The 19,262-nt window shown below is 34.5% G+C and overlaps 1 protein-coding gene across 1 annotated transcript in view; it reads left to right on the top strand.

Moving 5' to 3' along the window:
• LOC124367744 (calcium-dependent protein kinase C-like) overlaps positions 1–19,262 on the top strand; it is a 456,141-nt gene that overhangs the window by 353,517 nt on the left and 83,362 nt on the right. The window contains 1 exon segment of the mRNA XM_046824826.1: positions 14,162–14,270. Coding sequence (XP_046680782.1) covers positions 14,162–14,270 — 109 coding nt within the window.

The following is a 19,262-nucleotide window of genomic DNA, read 5'->3' as shown; positions in this document are numbered from 1 at the left end:
GACGAAACAGTGTACACTTCTCGAGCTCAGACATACTAACATAAGACTGTTTAAAGTACTCTTTAATCATATGTTAACCTCGTTCTTGTACTGTACATACTTTTATAAATAAAGTTATTTAAACGTGTGATTTGACTTTGTGGGCACACTGTAAGTTTTAATCCTTTCTGTGTCTTGAATATTGTCCGAAGAAACTTTGGCTCGGTTCTTTTCTCTGTTCATGGAGCGTTGGGGTTGGCGAATCGTAAAAATCCCTTTTTAAGAAATTATTTAAATTAGGAGAAACAATCTGTGGGTGTTATTTTTTAAACTATGCAAAGTTAAGTATGTTTTAATTTTATTTTCTTTTATGTACCAAACACAAAGAAATGCAATCCGAAGTCAAGTACATATTTTGTGTTGTACAACAATAATTGGCCAATTATTTTGTATAGAATATCGGGACGATAAACATCTTACTTATTTGTCAAGAATAGTGTTTAAATGGTGTTGGCCTGTTTTAGCTGTAGAAGAATTAATACAAAGTATAAATACAAAGTCGCTTTCTTTGTTGGCCTGTATGTGCATCTATAATTTCTAAACTAGCCTACTTGACGGATTTGATACGGGATCCACTGCTGGCTTCGTTATGAACTAGGGTAGTTTCCTAGGTATGATCAATCAATATTTTAACCGTAGAAAGTAAAAAAGTTTGTAAAATGCTTAAAAACTATTTTTTAGTACTTTCATTGTTAATAATGACTAAACCTTACGACTTACAAAAAATTAATTGTACATTTCAAAAGCACTCAAAAAGTTCTCGGTGGTATATATCTATCACCAAAGAATAACCCACAATAAGTATTTTTCTCTTTTTAACTTCACATTTTATTATCAATAGATCAATAAAATATCCATATCAACGCATTAAGATAGTAAAGATTAGGCCAAATTATATTATGCCCGCAATACTACACCATGTTAGAGGATTAGATTTAAGCGTTCAGTGTTTTCAGTGTTTTTCAAATGGACAACTATAAAATGTTGCCCTTTCACAGGTAACTTCCAAGAATAACCTATTTGTACTGTCCAACGTACAAACTGCTGTAAATATTGTGTGTAGATATTTTGTAGTTATTAGTAGTAATAATAGTCTAATGTTAGATAAATGATAATAAATTGATCTAATTTCATAACATCATATGATTGCTCGTTATGGCGATTGGTTATTGTTAGCCAGTTAAGTATGTTATTTTGAGTTTTTATGGGAATATTTTGATCAATATCAGAATCTCGAAGATAAAAATCCATTATTGTTAATTATTGATTGTAAAATTATAACAAATTAAAAATATGTTGAACCCGTGTGAAGGCGTACTGAAATCGTACTGAAATCGAAGGTCGCTAGTGAAATAACTACTTATATTATTTCGCATATTTCCAGTTAAGCTGTGGGTAGCAATAGTAACAGTAGTTTAAATCTTGTGTGGTTCAATATAATGTATCGATGTATTGTTCATAGTCTCCATAGCATAATTATATATGTGAGCGTTTCTTGTTCTAGGAGTATATAGCCTATGGTGGAGATGAGCTTCATATGTTTATTAACATCCATGTTAATAACAATAACAATATTAATAACAATTTATAACTTACTATATTCCAGTGGAACCGCGCTTTATTTTACATGTATTAAATACAATTGTTTGTATCTTAATGATGCCTGTTTAGGAAACGTTTTTACTCCAAACAGCTTTAATTCATCTTTAAACCTAATTTGACAATAAAATTGATGAATTTTGTTAAGTTAAGAATTTGGTATTTCGTTTAAAAACTAGATTTCTTTAGTCTGAAACAAATATATAATAGGTAACATAAGTGTTGAGAGAGCGAATCGAGAATAAAGACTATTCCTAGATTGTTTTCATAACAAACTATTTACTTCGTAATGTTGTTTTGTCAAATGAGTTTGTGTAATAGTAATAGCACATTTTCATTTGGGAAACAAACAAAGTAACAAAGATTTTATCACTTTACACGTATGAGGTATCAGCTGTTTTGCATCATTTATAAAATAAAATACAAGATGGTAACTATTTTGAAATTGTTATAACAATTCCAATGGTACTTTTCTCAACAAAATCCGTCAACGCATAAGCGTGCACGACCACTTTAATGATACGCTTACACAAGCTGGGGGCAACAAACATGTTACAGTTGAGACATATCAGCTATATGTTGCTCCCGGCTTGTGCAAGCGTGCCTATAAAGTGATCGTGGTCACTTATGCGTTGGCGGATTTCGTTGCAATAGTTACCGTTGGAATTGAACAATTACTAAATATTTTGTATCTTGTGCGTGTTTTATAACTATGCTGGTTTTTGTTGTTATTTGACTTTAAACATTATCAACAAACGCCATTTTAATGCAACTATATTACATATTACTACATATGTGCGGAGTTTGGTATTTTTATCTTTACTAGTTATAAAGAAATTAATTTTTGTTATATCATATACAAAATGGCGGCTAGTGGCTTATCGAAGCATTTCTCGACCAATGTTTATAAAATATTTTTGTCTGAAATTATGCTTACTATCACCCACAGAAGTTTGTGAGACCCTTTAATGATTACTAAATATTTGGTATCTTGTGCGTGTTTTATAACTATACTGGTTTTTTTTTGTTATTTGACTTTAAACATTATCAACAAACGCCATTTTTATACAAGTTAGTGAAGAAAGTGCACCCACTTTATTCATAGTGATCTCAAACGTTTTAGAATGCGTTGGTTACAAAAGTATGAACCATAAACGAATTTCATTGTCTTCTGGGAGTATCATTAGATCGATTGAGCTAATGATACCAACAGAACGCAGTCAGTTCAAATATTAAGTCCAATATTATTCTGCAGGAAGTTAAAGTACGGTATCCCTCAGGGATCAGTACTCAGCCCTGTGCTGTTTCAAATCTGCGTGAACGATGTCGGTTGTTCGCTGCTGCTTGCTTGTAAAGTATACACATGTGATTAGCCTCGTCTTAACGTCTTAAAGTTATTTTCGGATTAAAATCTTGTTCTAATCAGTAAATTCACGTTTCTTATTGGAATGGATATCAATCGATCAAGCTGAAATTTGAAATTCTTAATTGATACCGCGTCTTAACTGACTGTGAATATTTGCGCAGGTATGAATGGTGAGTTTTTGGTACGCGAACTCTTCCATGGTGGAAATAATAACGAGCTATTTGATAAATGTACGATACAACTGATCGGAAATAAGGATTTCACTTTTTATTATTGGTGCAGAACTTTCTACCGAAGTTCCATGCACAACTACATTTTCGGATTTTCCTTAAAATAGACTGAGTGTAGAGAAGCAACGAACTACTGTATGTGCAAATCGCGTAAGTGGAAAGGCAAGTCATAAAAGTCCCTCCAGATCGTTTGGCAAACAGAAAGAGTCGATCTCTCGCAGTGTATAACCCTTAGGCAGAAACCAACTCGGTCCCTTCTCCACCCTCACCCCCCACCCACAAAGGGTAAACAGCGAGGAGCTTCGATGTTGAGAATTGTGGCGAACAACTTTGATGCTGCCTCATGACGAAGTGAAAACATTGTTTGTACAAGAACAGTGGAAAGTAATTTTGTGGAGGTAATTGTTAATTAAGTGAGCACGCCACGGTGGCTCGTTCTTTCCGCCCATTATCAGGTCTGCAAACACTTCCAATTATTTCATTACAAGCACTTAGGAACTTCTCCTATTAATCATTGCCCTTAAAGGTCAAATTTACACTCTCCTTGAAGAAGAAAAGTACTGTGAGTTATGACAGGAATTGAATAAAGTGATCCATTGTAATTCTGTAGGCCTGGTCGAACTGAATATCTTATTTATAACCTCTGTAAGAATTTTAGGTAATTTATGCAAATAACTATAGAAAGGCGAAGAATATAAAATTTTTAACGTGGGTTACACTTCACGATTATATTTTCGAAAGCTAAGAATTCAAATTTATACACTATTAAATATATCTTTTTCAAATTTGTTAATAATATTACACATATTATTGATAAGAAAAATTACACCCATAAAATGGCATAAATGAATTTCCAATGGAGTAGAGTTTAATAAAAACAATGTCTCGAGATTGTATATAAAAGTGATACTCGTGTGTCAGTTGTGAAAAAAATTAAATCTCACAATTAGAAAATAAATTTTCTCGTACAAGATTAGGAAATTATTTTTATTGGTAAATATTATTAATAAATGCACATTTTGTCAGAAATTATGGGGAAATATACCAAGACGGCAGGTAATATTCATGCAATATGGCAAGAAAGTCCTTCATAGAAACATCTCTCAAAATTTACACCTTCCATAAAAGTGCGATGAAAACTTCGATAGCTGAACTATAATGTGTGTTGTGAACAAAAATTACCAATACATACAGTCAAGCGCGTGCAGTTAGCCGGGGTGTCTCCTAGCCGTACAATATTTCTCGCGTCACTCTCAAGGGCGGAGGCTGAGATCAACGATAAAAGGGTAAACCCTGTGGATATCAGGACTGATATATAACTTGACGTAATATACGCCAGAACGTGAGATATGGCTGAGGGATATATTTCCCCAAGCGTCTTCTGACTCACAATCATCCCTATCCGTTATGATGCCGGTCTGAAATGAAAATACTTGCTCTGCCCAGACGTTGCAAATCGACTGTATTTCTAACTTGTAAATCTTATGGTTGGACGCATCTTTTGGAGTGGAGTGTCATCTGATAAGTCACAATTATGAAAAGTACTAAATGTTTTTAATAAATCGCATTGGTCTACTCCTGTACTCTACAATTTTGTACTGTACAATGTTGCTCGTGCTTTTATCCCTTCCAGATTATACGATTAGAAATGCCAAAAATAATCATTGTAAAATTAATTACTCTTAAAAAATGTGAGATATGGCTCGGTCCTTTGTGTAACTCAGTTTTTGAGTCAGTTCTTCAGAGAAATAAGCAGGCGTTATTGTTCAGTAAAAAATATTTCATTGGCTATTTAGGTTGATTACAAACATATGCGACTGAAATGATGTGACTCACTTTTGGCTGGCAATGTGTAAGTGACATATATAATATATGTCGAATGCTAGTGCGTATCCACGTGCTAGTGGCAAGAAAGTGGTAAAATAAAATCTGCGCATGCGTTAACGGCATAATAATTTTTAAATGTCCAAATATTTGGGAACTGAACCTTCTTAGCTATACGAGAATTTTGAGAGGAGAGTACCTAAATCTATTTAGTATCAGTCTGGTAATTATGGAAATGAACTAATATTTACATGTTTTATATTGCTATACGAGAATGGTTCAAATAAATTATGCAATGTCCGAAAAGTTTATATTTTGGGTTTTTAGAACTGAATTGTGCTCTTTGAGTGGATTTTAAATAACCTACCCGTCCGACTTATGTAAAAATGATCGTCGTCAGCTCAGTTAGTCTATTAATCCTACAACTGGAATGTATGTGGAAAATCCTGTATTGCTCAAAATGTCTTTGAATTTCCTGTTGTATTCCATTAGTGTGAAATTGTCAACGTCTCGAGGCACTGTTCCGCCGGACACAATCCCGCGTAGGACTTACATTCATAAGTTCTTTAAATATAAGACTACTAGCTGTTTCCCGCGGCTTCGCACGCGTCTCTTAAGCTTTGCCCGTATATTTCTTTGCCTTCAAATAGTGTTTGGCTATTTAATATACGTAACTGTGTCGTAATTGCAGTTTATAATGTGCAGGCGCTTTGATAACTTTTATATCTTGCAGTACAGCCTGGTGGTGAGTTACATCAATGGGCATTGCATATAAATCTTCTACATTGAAAAATGCAAATAAATACAAATTTTCATAGTGATCGGTCCAATAGTTTCTGAGTCTATAAAGGACAAACACACAAACATTCATTTTTATATATTATTATTGATCATTGGTGCAATCTGAATTTAAAATTAGGCAATGACGTCTTCTATGCAACCTGCATGATCAAGCACTTTACAATAAAAATTTTTTAAATTTTAAATGTAAACAAATGTTTCTGCCTCTTTGATGAACTTCAGCTGAAAGTATTAACAGCTGTTAAGTATCAGTTCGCCTTGTATTATGTGTCGTAGCGCAGTCTGTCGGATCCAATATAAAACACTTTAACATCAACAACGATTTATAATTAAAAAATTAATTAAATAAACTATTTAAATTGGACCAAATTTACTCTAGTATGTATGCCTATGTTACTTCCAGGAACGTGTAGAATCACTGTACAAAATTTCACGATGTTTCGTGCATCGGTTCCAGAGTTATAACGGAACATACAAACAAACATTCGCATTTATTTATATATATATATATATATAGATTGATGATAACAGTCCATAACCTAGCCAGCTGAAGAAACATCATTTGCATGTGTTCTGGTGGCGTCTTTCAACCATTGTTTGCACTGTTTCATTTTACACTTGTATGTAGTGATTCTAAAGACAATAAACGTTATCTTGATTCTTTAAAACAGCTGCTAACCACCGAACGAATTTGAAGTATTACTATTAGAACGATCATATTTTTCGGGAATCACTTGACTTTTGCATAATTGAAAATGACATTAAGCACGTTAAAAAAATCCAACATGACTGAAAACCGGTTTCACCAAGAAATGTGAGTAGTTGGAAATAACTTCGATTCGCACTAGTGGTACGGTTTCCTAGACTCGCACGAGTCTATCGAAACATCCTCTTATCATAGATTTCTTTTTTTGAATATAGAGACCATTTGCAACACGTAATGGTTGATCTTACACGTAATATTTACGCGCGGTGTATACCCCACCTGGGTTCGGCAGTGCACAAAACCAGGATTACACGGATTATGGCTGTAAGCTCTTTGCGGGTCTTCCATTCCGCCTACGTTTCCCTTCCGTTTTTCGCTCAATCAGTAAAACTGTGTCCGCCAGAAGTACATTGTACGAGACTAAAATCCATCCCTCCGGAGGAGAGACAAGTATAGTACTTCCAAAACTGTCACGCGTATGATTCAAAATGTAGTTTCTCGTTTGTTTTTTAGTATAGGCGTTATTTTGTATATAGTTAAATCAGTCGTAGTTATAATATATTACAGTCGTAGTTATATATCACAGCACTAATGAAAGAGGTGAATTCGATATGTAGACAATATGTGAAATTATAAATTCATACTACGTGACGGATCTGCGATTGCGTTCCCAGTTCTACAGTCCTGCCAATCGGCACAGTCTTCTCGTTTATATTGACGTTTGTAGGTGGTATCTCCATCGAATTATGATTTAGGATAAATTGTGGAAAAATAATTGCAAACAAATCGCTTCATTTTAAAATTGCAAACCTTACAGTGTTTTAAAGATTTAAATTAAATTTAAAGTAATTCATTTGTTTTTACTGTTCGTTAACGCTGAATAAAATACGATGCCACAAAGGATGAAGATGCATGTGTCCGATACACTTACCCCACTCCCCGTAGGATAGAGGTTCTAAATGTTTCTCGGCACACAATGGGGAGAGACTGTGTGATGTTGACATGTTGACACTTTGACTCCTACTCCCTATCGAGCCACACCCCAGAGATTGAGTTACAAAGCTCTATTTCTTTGCTTCTATAAGGTGATGCAGAGCACTAGAACAAAACTTTAGACGTATTAACTTACCTAACCAACTTCTTTCAGCTGTTTCCTAGCCCATAACTGAGAGTAAGTTCTTGTCCTTATAGCTCCAGAACCAAACACAGGTTTTCGGTGCTTACATCCACCAGTCCTACTTTCTGTGACCACTTCTTTTCTTTTCTCTACGGGGTTCTGCTCCAGAGGACGAAATGTTTGTCTTAACGTTAAAAAGCCTCTTGCAGCTGATAAACACCTTATTCATTACTGATAATAAGTTGTCCACAGAGCACCAGCCCTGGACAGGTGTTTACATCCACCAGCCCTACTTTCTGTGACCATTGCGGCTCTCTTCTCTACGGAGTTCTGCACCAGGGGACGAAATGTTAGTCTTAACGATAAACATCCTCTTACAGCTATTTCCTTATCAATTACTGATGACAAGTTGCTGTCCACAGAGCACCAGGACCAAACACAGGTTCAAGGTGCATACATACGCCAGCCCTACTTTCTGTGACCACTGCGGCTCTCTTCTCTACGGAGTTCTGCACCAGGGGACGAAATGTTAGTCTTAACGATAAACATCCTCTTACAGCTATTTACTTATAAAGTACTGATAACAAGTTGCTGTCCACAGAGCACCAGGACCAAACACAGGTTCAAGGTGCATACATACGCCAGCCCTACTTTCTGTGACCACTGCGGCTCTCTTCTCTACGGAGTTCTGCACCAGGGGATGAAGTGCGAAGGTAGCCAGATATATCTGTGCATGCAGCGCTTTAACACCTACCTTTTCCTCACACACACATTTAAAATTTATCTTTACAAACAAATTTAAATTAAATTTTGTCCTAGATCTTCTGCTTTTCAATGTGTTTATTCTTTATTGTATACATATATTATAGGTTCTTTAATCACATTATTTGTGTACTGAAGTAAAATTCAATATACAATACCTATTCACAATAGATTTGTATACAAAACTCACAAGATGTGTTCTAAACGTTTGGACCTTTAAGGGGTATTTCTCTATTTTGATTAGTAATCTACGTCACGTCTTAGTAATACTAAATCTATTAAAGTTTGTCGGATTGTATGATAATGCTGAGGAAAGTGTTCAGCAAGACATCATTGTGGTGGTTCGTATTTTAAATCTGACTTGATGTTTAAAAGGCGATTGTCAGATTGATACATACGGAAATTTGTGTGTCGGTTGAATGTTTGAAATCGCGTTATAATTCAAATATTTGAGCCATTTGAAGTAAGTATTAAATATTTATTTGTGTGACAACTATTTGACCAGGATTTAAACGTTTCAACTCGTGTGAACGCCACAGGCTGGATACGACGCAGGGCACGTTCCATGTAACCTTATACGTGACATATTTTTACATCTATTTCGATAATCACAATCGCTCGATATTAGTGTGATGTTTTCCAGTTGTTATAGAACACCGGGTTATGACATTGAATTGTTCAATTTATAGACCAATCTGTGTTAAAGACGCCACACACAATGTGTATTGTATATTTCTTGCCTAGTAGTTGAGAAATATGATCCAAACCAAAAGTGTTATAGTTGTTTTTCGTGGTCATGCAATGGGTATTTAATTATCCGTGTGAAATTTATTAGGAAGAATATCAAATTGGGAATTTGTACAAAATTTCAAATAGTACATTTTTTCGATCTTACTTAGTGAATGGTTACGACTTGTTTTGGAAGATGTATGTTTAGATCTCCTTTTACATATTGTCTATGACGTCATCTCTTTTGTCTATTGCTACGTCATTCCCCCCACCACCACTATTAGTGAGGGTGAGACGGGTAAGGATGTTGAAGCGCTGTCGCATGCCATCCACTGATGAATGTCTCTGTCTTTAGATGTGCCTGCTTTTCTTCTCTCTCTATCTCTGTCTCTATAACTGTCTCAGTGTGATAGTTAGAACTACTGCGGACTCGGCTTGCAGCTATGACATGTGCTCGCACACTCGCTCTGATACTCTCTGCCTGCAGTTTATGCTGATTAATGCCTGATTTTCATTTCTCTAACTAACCGCCCACCTCTGGCTGTGGCCATGGTCTCTGTTCTGGTGCTTTTATTAGTTGTATGGTCGCGGCAGGTAAGTGGGGTGTTCTTTTGTTTTTTAATTAATCTAGATGTCACTTTCCATACACTAATCTATCTGTGTTCATCATTGCACTTGTTCAGATTGTAAGCAGTGTTGTTTGGTTAAGTGCTTTTCTATGTTAATCTGTTCAGAGTATATGTGCAAAATTTGTCAGTTTATCTTTTCAGGTGATAAATTGTATGTTGCATATCTGTCTTTCAACCACTGTATTTACGTATTGTTACGTGATCTATATTGTTGAAATAACGTCTTGATTGTCTTCGACGATTTCAGCTATCTTAATCTATTATTTAGCCTAATACTTTTTTTATCTCATTTAAGCCTCAGCCTCAGCTATGCCGGCTTCGAAGTGCACTGGTTTTTTTATTATTATTATTACATGATTGGACCTCCCCGGGATTTGAACCCGTGATCTCTCGGTTAGAGAGCCGAGACTATAAACATTAGTGTACGGAGGAGGACTTTAATACTTATATTCGTATTTTATATCAACCGAAAGCTCTTAACTGTACACGTGTTAGTCTTATGGGAGTATTATTTTTTAGTTTAAAACAGCTGATCATTAAACCACTCGTGTTGCTCAGGCAGTTACTCTCAATCCACAGATGAACGTAATATCAGCTGATCGTTTTTAAGATCCACTAACCGATTGTGTATCAGCTGACAGTGTACACTCGTTAATACTGTAGGGGAGTCACGAGATAACCCTAGGTTTCTTTGCATACCGGAAAATTGAAGGCGCTAATCGATTCTCTTGAGACTGTAACTATAATTGTGGGCGCTAATGTTGCAGACTTTATTACTGACTTAAGTACCTGCAAATAAGGTGATACCACGACAATACACAGCTGCACCGTGTACTGGGCCAGGGGTCATCTCGTGACTTGCCTACAGTATTGTTAAATTTCATATTTACTACAAGATACATCTGATCTCAGAACTACGGAATTCTCTTGAAAATGTTCGGAAATTTATGCAATGTACATAACTTTCATTTTAATATAAGAAACCGAAATTCGTGCATAATTAAAATTCGTAGAGAGCACCGTTATGATACGTTTTAATAGCTATTCTATACGATATGCACACAAATAAAAATAACAAAGATACAATAAATATATAGTTTTTTCTTGTTTATACTTGTAAAGATTTTCTTTTCGACACAACGTTGTTATAATTGAAAGTCGGGTAATGATGACTAAAAGTGCGTTAAAGTGGAGAATGAAGCAGCGGGTGGTAAAGAGAACGAGCCTCTGGATACATTAGAAACAAAGCTGTATTGTTTTGGTAATGAGCCGCCATCTTGGTCTGTAACTAGGTCAAGAGTGCCAACTGTGCAGAGGGAAAACTGAGCAATTGCTCTCTTGCCTTCAAAGGTGCGCAAGTGTCCCAGAGCAACTGTTGTTTTGGGGAAGAAAACCACCTCTAATTGGAAATGCGTCGCTAATTTCTCATTTAGTCACTTAATTGTGGCTCTTGTCATTTTAATTTTAGTCAAGATTTTAAACTTTTTCGGGATTATTATTTTTAGTTCGTTTGAGGAGCCTTCTCTGTAAAAACAAAAATAATTTTAAAAATTAATGCAGAATGTGTAATGCAGAGTCCAAAAACTTTTATTAGAAAATTTACTATCAAATTTTAAGAATAAAATTCTAAACATAAACATTGATGCTAACTGGCATTGCTAATGTGTACTATATATATTACATTTTATTTCAAAGTATGCAAATAATTTTAATTTATTGGTAATTATCAGTTTTATGTTTACCCTGAATAAGTAGGAATTGTGGGGAACTTTTAAGTTTTGGTCACTTTTATGTGAGAAATCAGTAGAATCGTAATATAATGTGCGTACAATTCACAATTATTGAAATCATTTTATAAATCCAGCAGCGCAAATAACCAGAGAAGATGAGTGCAGCTCCGGGCTAAGGGCGGAAAGGGAACTAAGTAATGAGCTCCGGCCCTCAGCCCTTACCTTGGCCAAGTACACTTCTGATCAGATGGAAACAAAGGCTGCTCTAAGAACGGTCGTTTCACTTTCTGAGAGAGGAGAGGCTGATACACGACGTGACTTTTGTCAGTGATCAGACATCAGACTCCTACCATTGTCGTGTGTATGGATACTTGCGAGTGCAGTTCTGTACGTAGGAGAGACATTATTGTCTCCATGTGGCTATCTGTTTAAAAACGACAATTTCTGTACAAAATCCGTGAATTTAGTCCAGTTTCACTTAATTCAATCAATATGCATTGTTACGACCGCCTCGTCAAAATCTTGTCCTGGATGGTCGATAAAAGTACCAGACTAGTAATTAGTGTGGTACAATTTATATGTTTTAGAATTGATTTGGTCTATTTTTTTATGTGACAACGATGAAAAGAAATAAAAAATACAAGAAATACAACATTAGTCCATGTCACGGTTCGGTTATGAATCAGAATATTATTCTTAATTTTAGTCTAAGATTTCGTATTTACTCGTACTTTTTCGTGATTATTATTTTTAGTTCGTTTGAGGAGCCTTCACTGTAAAAACAAAAATAATTTTAAAAATTAATGCAGAATGTGTAATGCAGAGTCCAACAATTTTTAATAGTAAATTAGAAAATTTACTATCCGTAGGACTTTTTTGCTTTTTGTAGCATACAACAAAAAACATTTCAGTTGCTTTTTAATATTTTATTTTATTTGTAGAAAACTCTTCGAGTTAAACCACACTTTAGTTCAAATACGTAATTACACAATCATTGGCCAATTACACAACTTATTTCAGATATTTACCAGCGATTAAAGTTATTAAATATTTGTAAATATTCAATCCTATCGTTAAAACATAAAATAAATAAGGAGGTGGCTTTACAGTTTGGCTTTTATTTAAAATATCGTAGCGTGATACGCAGTGCCGGATGTTTCCACTTCCGGTTCATTAAATTCCAGTTTCGGTCCAGTGGTATTTGTCTCACGTTTGACATTTCCGCCGGATGTGCACTGCCGTATATTTAGATACAATTTTAAAACGGTTGGAAATGTTTGTTCGTTTAACTGTTTTTGTGAACTATGTTTTTACTAGTTATGAGTCACAATTATCAAGTTACTGTTGTGTCGAACTTTTATTTTTGTGAGCCTCTGGGTGACGTAGTTAAAAAATTAGCAAACTACGCGTACATCGTCAAAACCCTATTACTGTTAAAAATAAGAAACATTTGGATATTGTTGGCATTTGTTTTTTGGATATAGACAATCAGTGACTCAATTTTAAAATAGTTAAATTTTAATTAAATTTTTTCGTTTTATTTAGGTAGACAAAATATATCAATTTCGTAGTGTGCATATATATATATGCGTCACAGGATAGTTTTGGCCAGGTTACATTCTAATCGGCCCATCTGTGTAGACTGGACCCTATTTAAAACAAAATACAAGACACTAAGTCAATAATACTGTTGTGATATATTTTAGACTATATTACTTCCGTACAATCAGTAGACTGCTATTAACTTGCCTGGAAATCGCCCAAATTTGGATACCAAATGAGATAACCTCATTCAATTAATACAGTCATGACATTCATTCACTTTCTCTTTAAAATTTGTTTTTATAAATAAATCATTGCTTCTTAAGATTATTATGGCTTTTGTGTAGTTAAAGAGGTAAATATTTGTGTTTTGGTCACAGACAAGAATTTGGATTGAGCAGATACAGTTTCTGTTGCTTTTGACGTAGCCTTTAGTTTTCAATCAATATCCATTAATTCTTTAAAATTAAGGTTGCAAGGATAGAATAGTGTCTTTCTGTCTAGGCAAGATTTTGAAACTCGAGTTTATTTCTTTGCTACTTTTAGCTTACTATGTTGTAGTGAGCCACGTTTTTTAACAAACACAATGTGAAAGTACGCAAATTTATCTGAATATAGTAGAAATCGTAGATTTAATCTAGGGTGAACTATTTACAAGGAACTTGGTTAAGATGTCATTTCTTAATGTTACGACCTGAAATCTTATTTAGTGGCCGATTTTCACTATTCCTTGTTTGATGTAATGTGAAGGAATTTTAATTAACTGTAAAAAGTTATTTCAACTTTGCAGCTAAGCAGTGATTAGTTTGGTTTTTTATTGGGAAAAAAAATAATAATGAGTTTTATCCAGCTTGGCTAACTGTTTTATTTAAATGTGTTTTTTAAGGATTTTTGTAATGTTTTTTATCTATGTGTGTTTTGGGTCTGTAACTGTTTTGTTGTAGCAGGATTTGATGGTGTGTTGTACTAACAATTACAGCGTGCTCTGTTGTTGTTCGGTGGTTTTGTTGTTTGCTCCGACAGCCTGCTGCTACTCGCTCGCGGCCCCCAGTGTTAGCTCTACTGTTGTCATGTATTGTTGTGACAGGCGGAGGCCAAGCACAAATGGGAGGTGCACTCCTACGTTACCCCCACATTCTGCGACCACTGCGGCTCCATGCTGCACGGCATCACCCAACAAGGACTCAAGTGTTCCGGTCAGTCCCCAACCCTTGTCTGTTGTAGCCACCACGTAGAGCTAGATTCCATAGACGCCAGACGGTCTCCTCAACGGAACAATATTGTAAAAGTCAGTGGGATCTATTTTTAACGTAGTCAGAAAATAACAACACCTATAACTTCTCCACCTTTGTGGCAATCAAAAATGGAACATGTATTGTGATGCCAACTGAATTTTAGATCTTGAAGAATGTAACTTCTTGTCACTCATGACAAATTTGTTGTCCTAATGAAACATTTAGTAATAGGTCGAAATTATAAACCCTGAGGTACTCAGAATTTCGGGTGTGTCAAAATGATTTTATATCTCAAAATTCTACACTTTTAAGCTAAAAAGGAACTTGTGTTGCTGTTTATAATTTGTATCCTCTACTAGATGTATCGAAATTTTTATTTTCATGCTTATGATGGAATATTAATTTTTGAAATGGCATGCGTTTGCTCTTCGTGCATCATAATTAACTTTTTTTCTTTTTATAATTTATGTTTTTCTGATTTATGTGTAAGAGAAATTATACGTTGTTTTGTAATGTGTTAAACTTACAAACAATAACTAATGAGGATAAATTCCTTCAATTTGGGCAAAAGTTCTTGATTTTCAGTTCCCACTCTAAGGATGTGGAACAAAGAGAGTGTTCTATTTGGACATTTTTAGTTAGGTGGCCCCTCACCTGACTTTTAGTTCAGAAGACATCACCTGAATATGAATGTACGCCCAAAATAGATCCCATTGACTTAGAAATCCCCTAGGACTCCTTTTTTTAAGCCATATTGTTTAAAAATTAGCAGTGGGTGGACTTAATTATCAGCCTTTTCTCCAATAATATGATACGTGACACGTGATTTTACGAAGAGAGATCGGAAATGTATAAATTGATAACTAGTTGCTGCGATAAAGTTTAGATATATAGTTTGTATTTGTTTAATTTTTTTTAAACCGATTGCGTTAAAAATAATGGTATAGGTGGTTTTTTTAGTAATTATTGATTTTTGAACACATAAGAAGTTGAGTCATATATAAAGTTGATTTCTGTTTCCGCGTCTGGTGCGAGTGACATAAAGTAGCCGTGCAGGAGGGTCATGGGGGAGGGTTGGTATAATAGAGGCAATCCTGTCACTATGAATCATTAACAACTACCAGCACAACACTGTGCTTGGTAGTGATTCACCGGAATTAAGCAGCAATTTTAACAAGGCAATGAAATGGTTATTGAAATTTTTAAACGTAATGAGATTTTTTCATAAACTCAAAGGACATTGTTAGTATTAAACCGTGTAATTAAGAGAAAATGCTTCGATAGTTTAGCAGCGGTAGTTTATTTGCAACTCAAAATTCAGTGCAAAAATTGTGCTTCGCAACTGTTGACAAACTATCAGAAATAAACCAGACTAGATTTTATAGGGTCTGTTTAATCGATTCCAACCAGAGGGAAATTGCTTTTTGTGTGAATATTCTTGAAAGTAGTATGGGAATACTGTTGAAACCTCGTTTCGCCAAAAACTTAGCAAGGTCTCACTGAGCGACTGGGTTATAAGCTTTGACTTTGCTGTACTGCTGGGTGGATACGAGGCACGATGTGCTTCCTTCAGTGCTCCAACCACACGTGGAAACGTTCCTATTAAATTTAATTCACCTTCTAGAAGTAGTTTTCGTATATGTATATATATATATATATATATATATATATATATATATATATATATATATATATATTCAAATTTACGCGAGGGATACAAAGTTGCAACAACTGCACCTTAGCTTTAAACATTTTGATTAGTAGTTGTATTAAACATTGTCCTGGGCCATTTTTTCATATATCAGCGTTAGAAATAGATCTTAAATCTCCGTTGCTTTTAAAAGAATAATTAGTTTGAACTAAAATTGAGTTCGAAGTGGTAAACCTTACAAACAAGTAAGGCAAAACAGACGTAGCCAAAGTAAAATGTTCTCCAATATACGGTGCAATTAGGTTTTAATACCGTGTGCAGTGTCAGTTTATGGAAACCGATTAAAGATTTTGTATCTTTCGATTTTGGCAATTCTGTAAATCGTTTCTTCACAATTAGTTATTTACTTAGGTAGGCTGTTCAATAAGCAAAGCTCTCACCAATATTGGTTACCACCCTACCCACCCCCGACTACCCTCCATGTCTTTAACATTTACTTTTAGACGCCAATAAAGAGTAAGAACATTTCTTTGTCCTTTGTGGAAACTTCCAAGTGTTTATATTGGTAGTTCTTCCCTTATAATAGACTCATCTCTTTGTGCAGTGAATAATATTGTTAAGTTAAAAAAATATTGTACGTCTGGTTATTTTCGTTTTATTTGAAATCCAAAGTATGTATATAATACAAGGTTCTCGCCTTTGAAACGTTTTCTTGATATAAGAATATGTGTTGTGATATAGCTTATTGACCGATCCAAGAATAGTGTATTTTATATGCTAGTAGATTGTTGGTGCTCAACAGTGTAGCATGCATAGCTTTTAAAGTGCTTATTCTGCTTTGGAGTGTTTGCATCTTGTTCATTTCTTTTTCCAGTCTCTCAATGCTTATTTAGATGCTTTCTCATGTTGTTTTGCATTCTGTTTTGGCCGATATTCTCCTCAATTTCTCATGTACATAATTCTTGATGTAATTATAAGTGTGTACAGTCATTAAAAAAATAGCGATTACCATAAAAAAGCATCGCCAATCAATTACACCTTGTTGCAGTTTAAATTACTTTCGTCTATAGATCTGTTAAGTAAAATCCCCTAGTTGTATGTTTAAAGACGAACTGAACAGTAACTAATATCACTATTATAACGCTTTCAATGATAAGTTTCAAGAATTATAATTTCGAAATGTTTAGATTTTAAAGTTATTTTAAGTGTTTATTTTATTTTATTTTTTCACTTTAATTTAGGTAAATGTATCATTAAGTGTGATGACGTTAAAAATATGACAAGTTTTTCCTGTCTATACATGTTCATGTCCCTATTATAAATTGGACATCGATTCTAAACATATTGTGTATTTTATTAGTATTTAAATTAAAATTTGATATTGAGGCCACAAATTATTTGTAAATCCTAGATTTCGACAGCAATAATAAATAAAATGTATACAAAAAATTTCCCCATTGTATATTTTTACGTAAGCTCAATATTAGATTAATGATTCGTAAGCTCAAGAATCATTAATCTGTTTCTTACCATCAACTTTGAGTGTGTCCACAAAGTATTGGTGTAATTTCAAATAACTTCATTTACAAACGTATACACCGCAAAAGAATAACATTTCACGTAGGATTAAAGATCACTTTAAACAGTTTTACGTCAGTATAACTGAGCACGACATGAGTACCATTAAGCGCCCTGCAGATGTCGGCGATGCAAAGTTCCATATTAATAGAGTGGCTATAATCAATTGTACGTGACATAACTTTGTGGACACACTGTAATTAGTCTCCGTTGTTTACTAGGTGTATCCTAAATTTAAACCATTTTAATAAACGCAAATATTTTGAGATCGTAAAAACACGGCGCAACAAGTAGGCAATCCAGATACTCGCCTGTAATGCGAGTTGCAGTCAGCGCCTTCCGTGCACTGGCATGAAGGAGGCATACAGTTTCATTTTTCGTTTTCACTAAAGTTATTTCAGTATTTCATACCTATTGTCTATGTTATCTTGCTCTGTGGTAGTATAGTTTATTTTAAAAGATAGTCGTGTTACAAAAAACAAGTAACAATAACAGTAAATTACTATTGAAAGTTAGTATTACAAAAGATGCAATATCACTTTAATAGTGAAGATAAACGTTCACCGTTATTTATCGTAATAGTAGACTTACTGATATTTGCTTCTGTCGTAGAAAAGTTATTAATACCTGGAGTTGTAAGTTTTAAATTTATTTGTCAATGTAGAATTATAAATTAAAAATATAATAATAATAAATTATTATTATTATTTTAATATATATATATAATTTAAAATAGCTGCGTTTCATTGCGAATGTTTCACTGTCATTTGTATCTAAATTGTTAAAATACATCAAGAGTGTTTTTTTTTAATTACAGAAACTTTACAAAAACTCTTTACAGTAACGGTAATGAAATTAAAAACCTGACATATACATGTATGAGTAAATCTAGAAAGGATTATTTATGCCAGCTATCTTAATATTTTTGAACATATTTGAACTGATTAAACAGTATCGTAAAACAAATCGTTTAACCGTTAGTTACAATATCGCCCGTATAAAAGTAACACGTGTTCATAGAGCTGATTTAAATTGGAAAGTCTCACGGAAAACCCGTTGTATTTAACTTTTTTTTACAGTCATGCCAGTTTAAAATTGTTCAGAGGTAATTCAAAAGCACGGTTTATTAGCACCGCCGTGTGTTACGAACCCCGTGTGTGAGTCGACTGAGCAGCCTCCGCTGATCAATAAACGTATCCCCGCATGTTCCGACCCCTCCTGCCTTCCTACCACCATAACAACGTTTACCTGTTTTATTCTGTTTCCGCTGCCTCCTCCACGCCGTGACAAATACGGCTCCGTACTCTGCCCCGAACATCTGTGCGACCTTATTCAATTTTTCAGTTCGACGTCTCCAGTATTGCATTCCATATTTCGTTATCGCGTGTTTCCATCGGAGCATATCTACAGCCTTTTACACAGACTGTGGCCCAATTCGTCATGGCTTCGGAGAGACAGTTCAACATTACGCTGTATCTCCATTTGGATTTATCCAGCAACCTTTTTATACCATTGATAAAATTCACGTAGTTCCAGTTTAGGTGGCTGGATATTAAAGTGTAACATACAGTTCTAGTTTAGTCCCCCACGTTTTATTAAAACCCGTTATTTCTGAAACACCACTCCCTCATATATAGACATATTGTATAATTTTATAGCTACGGAAAACTTCAACAAAGTTCAACACAAAATATAATTTAATACCACTAGTAAGTTTATACACA

This window comes from Homalodisca vitripennis, chromosome 8 (assembly GCF_021130785.1).
Source record: "Homalodisca vitripennis isolate AUS2020 chromosome 8, UT_GWSS_2.1, whole genome shotgun sequence".
Lineage (NCBI taxonomy): Eukaryota > Metazoa > Arthropoda > Insecta > Hemiptera > Cicadellidae > Homalodisca > Homalodisca vitripennis.
This window is presented reverse-complemented; position numbering and strand designations above follow the sequence as displayed.